General features: G+C 44.3%; 2 protein-coding genes across 2 annotated transcripts in view; one reads left to right on the forward strand and one right to left on the reverse strand.

Moving 5' to 3' along the window:
• The window catches only part of TMEM116 (transmembrane protein 116), a 165,172-nt gene that overhangs the window by 29,938 nt on the left and 125,733 nt on the right, over window positions 1–9,501 (reverse strand). The gene's annotated exons all lie outside the window — the stretch shown is intronic.
• Window positions 2,412–4,865, forward strand: LOC102973521 (disintegrin and metalloproteinase domain-containing protein 1a-like). Its single transcript, XM_007124316.3, has one exon. The coding sequence runs from the start codon at window positions 2,412–2,414 to the stop codon at window positions 4,863–4,865; it is 2,454 nt and encodes an 817-aa protein (XP_007124378.1).

A 9,501-nucleotide genomic window follows, 5' to 3' on the forward strand; every position in this document is an offset into this window, starting at 1 on the left:
GTCCGGGAAGGTCCCACATGCCGCGGAGCGGCTGGGCCCGTGAGCCATGGCTGCTGAGCCTGCGCCTCCGAAGCCTGTGCTCCGCAACGGGAGAGGCCACAACAGTGAGAGGCCCGCGTACCGCAAAAAAAAAAAAAAAAAAAAAAAAAATGACACGTAAAATAAAATGACAAAATTCTGGGATGCGTATTTAGGAAGCAAAATAATAAAGAAGGTGATTAGTAGTTACCATAAAAGACAAGATCATGATGTCTCTGAAGCAGGAGGATATGTGATTGGCAGGGGCACATAGATGACTTCTATGAAGTTAAAACTGTCGATTACCTCATTAGGGTTGTACTTTCATAGCTGTTTCTCTCTCTCTCTCTCTCCCTCCCTCCCTCCCTCCCTCTCTCTTTCTCGGTAAAATATACTTAACATTAAGTTAATCATCTTAACCATTTTTTAAGTGTACAGTTCATTGGCATTAAGTACATTCATATTGTTGTGCAACCATCATCAACACCAATTTCCAGAACTTTTCATCATCCCAAACTGAAAGTCTGCACACATTAGACAAGAACTCCCCATTACTCTATTCCCCTACCCCTGGTAAACTATTCTACTTTCTGCCTCTACGAACTTGACTATTTGTGGAACCTCATACACGTGAGATTATATGGTATTTGCCCTTTTGTGTCTGGTTTAGCTGTTCTCATTTTACTAATTTACTGAAAAATACATTTATGTTTCATGCACATTTTGTGACTGAGCTATGAGTCAAAATAAAAAATTTCAGAAAAGAAAAAAAGGAGTGATGCAAATTGGAACAGAATGTCTCTCAATACTCTTTCAAAGAATTTCTTTATAAAACAGAGAGGATGAGAAACTGGACAGTGACGAGGGTGATGTGGGCTGAGACGGATGGTTTTCTAAAGGTGAGAAATTACAGCAAATAATAAGACTGGATCCAGTGGACAAACAGATGTTTAAGATGTAAAAGAGAGAAGGGAGAAATGGAAGAGTGAAGTCCATGAGAAACTGAAAGGGAAGGACACCCCCACGCACAAGTAAAAGGATTGGTCTTGTATTGGAGCATGGACAATTTATCCACTATAGCGGGGGGAACATTTAGATACAGGTGGACTCATTCAGTGTCTACATGTGGAGGTATTCTTTTGATTGCTTCTATTTTTTCTCAGTGAAATATGAGGCAAGAAGAAATTTGGAGAGTGAACCAAACAGCAAAATGCAGTAAGAAGTACAATATATTTTGAGATCATGACTGTGCCATTAGTCAGCATGGTTATCGTGGGTTTTTCTGAAGACATTTTCAGATGTTCAGGGCAGGCATCAAGCAAGTACAAACCCATAAGATACATCAGATGAGACACCATGGCAACCATACCTGGGAGCTATTTATTCATTCAATAAATAATTCTTGTTCATCTACTCTTGGACAAGCACTCTTCTAGACCTAGGGGAGTGTATAAGGATGAACAAAGTGGGCACTGAACACATGGAGGTCATATACTAACACAGGGGAGATTTTTAGGATACGTAGTCTTCAACAGGCATAATCTTAAGATACTGCTAGCTATGTCAGGACCAGCCCAAGAATGGTAATAGGCCTGGAGATAGCAACCAATGTGCCCATGATAATTGCACAAAGGGGAGACTGCTCTGTTGGCATCTCCCATACACACTTTTGGACAGTGTTATAAACAGAACTTGAGAAACTGAATTCTGATGATGTTAAAAAAAAATAGGAATTGTCGCTTGTTCCACGGGTGACCAGCGCACTCAGGTTTATCTTGGGGCACGGGGCAGCCACTCCACTGGCCTCATCTAACGGACTGGTCTGTGAGATGTGCATAGCACTATAATGCCTCACTGTGGGATAAAGAACACCACAGTTATAATGTCCATGTGGTACAGAGCAAGAGCTTTAGAAGAGGGGAAATGGGCAATGGAGTGTGTCCACCAAACACCTCCAAGCCTCCTGGTCTGGAACTTTTGGAGTCAGCTGAGCAACGGATATAGGAGGAATGGGGGAGGGGTGTTCTGTGTGGCACAGTTGAGGAACGCATAGAGGTTTTGTTTTCTTTCTCAAGGTACAGTCTTGCATTTTAGGGTTTGCAGTCCCTCTTCATGATTACATCACTTACTAACATCAAAAGGACCTTCACCAAGGAGTACTGAGGTTGATGGTGTGGAAGAAGTCATAAAGAAAGGACACTCTGAAGCATAACAGATCAGAAAGACGAGAAAGGACACAGCCAGAGGCTGTACCTCTGAGAGGTAGGCAGTAGCCACCCTTTATGCAGCCAGCATAGATCTGAAGTGAATACCTGTGACGGAGGGTCTGCGTGTCAGGGAAAGCTGCTGCTGCTGGACATAGGCCCTGCATCATCAACTGATTTACTAGGGCCATGTCAGTGGCAGCATCTGTGACACACTCTGCCTCTATACTGCCTTCTCTACGGAAAAACCAAGTGGCCTTGAAGGAGGGTAAGATAAAGTTTCAGACTTGGGCTCAGCAGAAGAGGGACATGAGGCTGGGGCCAGTGCCAGGATCTTCATGTTTCAGTTTGAGGATTGTGTTGCTCTTGGTGATTTCTCTGCCAAGCTTGTACTGTGACCTGGGATCAGTATATTACTCTTCCTATGAAACAGTCACCCCCAAGAGTCTGACAGTGGAAGGAAGGGAAGACCAAGTGGAAAAGCTCTCCTATGTGCTATTTATGCAGGGCCAGAAGCAGTTGATTCAACTGAAGGTGAAGAGAGACTATTTTGTGAATAACTTTCCAGTCTTCAGCTACCACGATGGCATCCTGGGGCAAGAAATGCCTTTCATCTCACATGACTGTCATTATGAAGGCTACATAGAAGGAATCCCAGGTTCTTTTGTTTCTGTCAACACCTGTTCAGGCCTCAGGGGCGTCCTGATTAAGGAGGAAAAATCCTATGGCATTGAGCCCATGCACTCTTCAAAACGGTGTGAACATGTGCTGTACACCATGGCCCATGAAGCTCCAGTCTCCTGTAGTGTCACTTCCAATGACAGCCAAGTGGCATTCACCAGCCGGCAACAAGAGAGCAGCAAGCCTCGCAGTCGGCAGGTGCCATCCTACTTGTGGTCACACACCAAGTACGTGGAGATGTTTGTCGTGGTCGACAACCAGCGGTTCCAAATGTGGGGCAGTGACGTCAATGAGACAGTCCAGAGAGTAATGGACATCATTGCTCTGGCCAACAGCTTCACCAGGGGAATAAACACAGAGGTGGTGCTGGCTGGAATGGAGATTTGGACTGAGGGGGACCTCATAGAGGTCCCAGTGGACCTGCGAGTTGCACTCAGGAATTTCAATAGCTGGAGACAAGAGAGGCTCTTCCATCGTGTGAAGCATGATGTTGCCCACATGATCGTTGGACACCATCCTAAAGAGGATACGGGGCAGGCATTTCTCAGCGGTGCCTGTTCAAGTGATTTTGCAGCAGCCATTGAATCCTTCCACCATGAGGATGTCCTCCTGTTTGCAGCACTCATGGTCCATGAGCTTGGGCACAACTTGGGTATTCCGCATGACCATTCGGCCTGCGTTTGTAAAGATAAACCCTTTGGCCTCATGCGTGAAAATATCACTAAAGAAAGTGGCTTCAGCGACTGCAGCTCTGACTTCTTCTACCAGTTCCTCTGGGAACACAAAGGGGCCTGCCTATTTAACAAGCCTGGGCACAGAGGCCGCTTACGGAGGAAAGCCCAATGTGGTAATGGTCTCCTGGAGGACACTGAACAGTGTGACTGTGGTTCTGATTGTGACATTCACCCGTGTTGTGACCAGGAATGTATGCTGAAGGCTCATGCATTGTGTAATCCTGGACCCTGCTGTAATAATTCGTGCCAATATGAACCAACTGGACACAGCTGCCGTCCTGCTTTGGGGGAGTGTGACCTTCCAGAGTTTTGTCTTGGTAACTCTGGAGAATGCCCCTCAGACACCTACAAGCAAGATGGTACACCATGTCAGCAAGGTTACTTCTGTGTTCAGGGTCACTGCAGGAACCATGATGTTCAATGTGCTGACATTTTTGGGTACCCTTCAAGATCTGCCTCTCCTGACTGTTACCAGTTATTTAACGTGAAAGGGAATAGGTTTGGAAACTGTGGTATTCCCAATTCGAGTAACCCAGCATATATTCAATGTGCAGAGAAGGATCTACTTTGTGGGAAAGTTGTATGTACAAATGTGCAACAGCTACCTATTATCAAACCCAATTGTACACTGATACAGGTCCCTCATGGAGATGACTACTGCTGGTCCATGGATCAGTATGACACTACTGATATCCCTGATTATGGAGATTCAGCGAGTGGCAATCTCTGTGGCTCAGACAAAGTCTGCATGGAGTCCTCCTGCATAGATTCCTCTGTTCTCAGTTATGATTGTGATCTACAGGAAATGTGTAATGGAAAAGGAGTCTGCAACAATTATAAGCACTGCCATTGTGAGGCTGGTTTTGCCCCTCCTAACTGCAAAACTCCAGGAACTGGTGGTAGTGTGGACAGTGGCCCCCCTGGTATGGAACCTGATGAACTGCCAGTAGGTGGAGGTGGAAATGAAAACAATACCACTGGTAACAAACGTCAAGAAGCTCTCTTAGACTCGATGATCATAATACTTCTTATACTTTTTTTCATAATATTAATAATCATAATTGTTTGCATCACCAAGATTTGTAGACAGGCAAAAGAAGAAGTCCCTCCACCAGAAGGGGAACCAGCAGAGGCTGCTGCAGCAGATGCTGCCCTGGAAGAGGCTCCCCAAGAAGAGGAGGGAGAGAGAGAGGAGGAAGAGGAGGAAGAGGAAGAATCAGAGCCATAAGGCAAGTAGTGGGAGAAAGAAGCCTAATACATCAAACACCTCAAGCACTGAGTGGGAATGAGAGGCTCAGTGAAGCAAAGGTCAAGTGGGAACTGATAGCTCCAGTGGCTCTGACTAGGATTATAAAATTTATAAAAATATACTACTGTAGAAGGAGGGATTCTCCCACTTTTACTATTTATTTTAGTAATTAAGGTTTTATTTATATATTAAACATCTTACTGCTTTTTAGCATTTCATTTGAACTCTTCACATGCACCTATTGACATCAACGTCCTTGTCTCAGGCTAACTTTTCCAGTCACCAGAATCTTTTTCAGGACATGCCATCTTTCATCTAAGTTGTTTGACATACACTACTATTGGTACCTGCATTTATTAATATCACTTGGATTTTCATTTCAAGTAACAGCTACCTTATGTGAGGACAGTTATGTGACTGATTGTTCTAATTTGCCCTATAAATGTGCATTCATGAAATGAGTTTTTTAATCAAAAAAATAAAACCTATTCAGATTAGACATCTCTTCAGATTCCATGTGATATAGTTATTGAGTCTATTTTCTTCTGGGACTCTTTAGGGCAGACTATATCCAATAACACAGAAGACCCTGACTGCCCCAGCGTCAAGAGGCAAGTGTTTAAGTCATCTACCTTTTCAAATCTGACAGATGTTTAACAAGATATATATTCAATTTATTACTTCCCAAGATTTCCAGGTCCTTCCTATAGCCATACTCCCCCCCGCCCCCCACATTTCCTTTTTTTACTGTCTCCATTTTTTATTCTTTTTGAGATTTTTTTTTTAACCACTCTGAGCAGCATGCAGAATCTTAGTTCCCTGACCGGCGATTGAACCTGTGGCCCCTGCATTTGAAGCGCGGAGTCTTAACCACTGCACCGCCAGGGAAGTCCCTAGCCATACTCCCTTTTCACCTAAAATATTTCTTTTTCTCCTAGAGAAGATTTAATATCCCTTCTTCTTTACTAATATTCCTGGGATGAATTTCATACCATCAGATATGTCATGTCTGCTGAACATCACCTTGTTAGGAAACTGTATTTATACTAATTTTATACAGTAAAGAGGCTCCTACCACTGTGCTGAGTACATGTATTAAACTAAAATTTTGTTTTTTCTATTTTTCTTTTTTTATTTATTGAAATAACCTGTTAACTGACATCAGAAGGAATCTCTCCAATTACAAGTAACAGCTTTGGATGTAGGAGATACTTCTCTGTGAAGAGAGCACAGAGCATATAATATTAATATTAATAGTATAATATTGGGGGCAGAGTCAAGATGTGTACTAGGAGGAAGTGGAATTTGTGTCTCCTCACAACTAGGGCACCTACCAGGTACCGGTGGGGGACCACAGACACCTAAGGGGACTGGAGGATCCCCCAGCAACCGGGCAGGACGTGGGGCATGGGGGAAGTGAAGAGGGAGGAGAAGTGGAGGCAGGACGGGACTGGAGCCCCTGATGGGTGGCTGGGGGAGGCGAAGGGATCCCATGCCACAAGGGAGAAATTGGGTAACCATTGGGAGGGCAGAGGATCAAAAGGGAGCGTGGTCAGGTTTCCCCTGCCCACCTGGACCCCCAGGAACCTGCTGAGATCCCAGGCCTGATCCTCTGCCCACCTAGGCCCCCTCCAGCCAAGTGGGTCCTGAGGGAGTGGGAGGGAGGGAAAAGGGAGCAAAAGTAAAGGTGGGACCGCTGGGACCAGCACCCCTGAGGGGTGGCTGGGGGAGGGAAGGAGTTCCTACACCCAGTGGGATCCACCCACGGTTAGGGGTCCAGTGGGATGGGGAAGACCCTGGGGGAGAGGGGAGGGGAGGGGCACAAAGGAACAGAAGGGAACGGGGCCAGTGCTTTCCCTGTCCGCTTAGGCACTGTGGAGCCTGTTAGGCTCTCGGGCCTAAAGAGCCCCACCCCTACACCCCCACCCAGGGCCCCACCTCTACACTCGGAGACCCCCTCCAACGAGCTGGGCCTAAACCCCACCCACACACCCTCACTCAGGGCCCTACCTCCAAACTCCAGAACTCCACACTCCAGATGCCCTCTTCTGGACTTGCTGCCTCTCTCCTTCTGCCAGGCCCTATGCAGAGGCCCTGCCCATGCTTGACCGTCGCCCAGCCTAGGCCCTGCCTCATGCTCAAACATCACCCCCCGACCTGCCTAGGTCCCGCCCCACCCTAAACCCCGCCCCTGCCTAAGTTCCACCCCCCCAGCTAAATTCTGCCCCCATAACCAAGGCTTTTTTTTTTTCTTTCTTTTCTTTTTTCCTCTTTTAGATGGGGTTCTGTTTTACCTGGTTGATTCATTGCTGTTGATTCTTGTATATTTTTATTTTTCCCAATCTTTCATTTTTCTAATGTCATTTTATTCTTTATACTTTGTTAGTGATCTCTCCTTTTGGCTTCTTGCCCCCCCCTTTTCTTTTCTTTTCTCTGATGTGGTTTTATTTTACCTTATTGCAGTTGTTTCAATTATAGTTTTATTTTTTCTAATACATTTTTATTTTTAATTTTTTTTTTTTTTTTTTGCGGTACGCAGGCCCCTCACTGCTGTGGCCTCTCCCGTTGTGGAGCCTACGCACAGGATCAGTGGCCATGGCTCATGGGCCCAGCTGCTCCGCGGCATGTGGGATCTTCCTGGACCAGGGCATGAACCCGTGTCCCCTGCATTGGCAGGCGGACTCTCAACCACTGCGCCACCAGTTTTGTTTTGGTCTCTTTCCTTTCCCTTTTTTTTTTTGTTTGTTTTTTTTTTCCTGTGGTTTTCTCTGCTTTTTTTTTTTTTTCTTCCTTTTTTTTTTTTTTTTTTTTTTTTTTTTTTTAACTGTGCCATGAAGCTTGTGGGATCTTGGTTCCCAGGCTGGAGATTGGACCCAAGCTCCTGTGGTGGGAGCTCTGAATCCAAACCGCGGGACTAAGAGAGAACCTCAGACCCCAGGGAATATCAATCGGAGTGAGGCTTCCCATAGGTCCTCATCTCAGCACCAAGACCCAGCTCTATCTAACTGCCTGCAAACTCCAGTGCTGGACGTCTCAGGCCAAACAACCAGTAAGATAGGAATACAGCACCACCCATTAAAAAAAAAGAAAGAAATGACAAATAAATATGTTACAGGTGAAGTAGCAAGGTAAAAACTTACAAGACGAAATAAACAAAGACGAAATAGGCAACCTACCTGAAAAAGAATTGAGAGTAATGATAGTAAGTATGATCTAAAATCTCAGAAACAGAATGGAGAAAATACAAGAAACATTTAACAAGGATCTAGAAGAACTAAAGAGCAAACAAACAGTGATGAACAACACAATTACTGAAATTAAAAATACTCTAGAAGGGGGCTTTCCTGGTGTCACAGTGGTTAGGAATCTGCCTGCCAATGCAGGGAACATGGGTTCAAGTCCTGGTCCAGGAAGATCCCACAGACCACGGAGCAGCTAAGCCTGTGCACCACAACTACTGAGCCTGTCCTCTAGAGCCTGTGAGCCACAACTACTGAGCCCACGCGCCACAACTACTGAAGCTCACGCTCCTAGAACCCATGCTCTACAACAACAGAAGCCACCGCAATGAGAAGCCTGTGCACCACAATGAAGTCCCAATGCAGCCAAAAATAAATAAATAAAATGAATAAATTTTAAAAAATACTCTAGAAGGAATCAATAACAGAATAACTGAGGCAGAAGAATGGATAAATGAGCTGGAAGATACAATGGTGGAAATAACTAGCAGGGAGCAGAATAAAGAAAAAAGAATGAAAAGAATTGAGGACAGTCTCAGAGACCTCTGAGACAACAGTAAATGAACCAACATTTGAATTACAGGGGTTCCAGAAGAAGAAGAGAAAAAGAAAGGGTCTGAGAAAATATTTGAAGAGATTAGTCGAAAACTTCCCTAACATGGGAAAGAAAATAGTCAATCAAATCCAGGAAGCACAGAGAGTACCATACTGGATAAACACAAAGAGAAACACGCCGAGACACATATTAATCAAACTATCAAAAATTAAATACAAAGAAAAATTAAAAGCAGCAAGGGAAGAGCAACAAATAACATACAAGGGAATCCCCATAAGGTTAATAGTTGATATTTCAGCAGAAACTCTACAAGCCAGAAGGGAGTGGCAGGACATATTTACAGTGATGAAAGGGAAAAACCTACAACCAAGATTACGCTACCCAGCAAGGATCTCATTCAGATTTGATGGAGAAATTAAAACCTTTACAGACAAGGAAAAGTTAAGAGAATTCAGCACCACCAAACCAGCTTTGCAACAAATGCTAAAGGAACTTCTCTAGGTACAAAACACAAGAGAAGGAAAAGACCTACAATAACAAACCCAAAACAATTAAGAAAATGGAAATAGGAACATACATATCGATAATTACCTTAAACGTGAATGGATTAAATGCCCCAACCAAGAGACACAGACTGGCTGAATGGATATAAAAACAAGACCCATACATATGCTGTCTACAAGAGACCCACTTCAGACCTAGGGACACATACAGACTGAAAGTGAGAGGATGGAAAAAGATATTCCATGCAAATGGAAATCAAAAGAAAGCTGGAGTAGCAATTCTCCTATCAGACAAAATAGACTTTAAAATAAAGACT

Source organism: Physeter macrocephalus, chromosome 19 (assembly GCF_002837175.3).
Source record: "Physeter macrocephalus isolate SW-GA chromosome 19, ASM283717v5, whole genome shotgun sequence".
Taxonomy (NCBI): domain Eukaryota; kingdom Metazoa; phylum Chordata; class Mammalia; order Artiodactyla; family Physeteridae; genus Physeter; species Physeter macrocephalus.

Bases quoted from the DNA above. Each gene is read 5' to 3' on its own strand.
- LOC102973521 (XM_007124316.3), top strand. From the start codon at position 2,412: ATGTCAGTGGCAGCATCTGTGACACACTCTGCCTCTATACTGCCTTCT.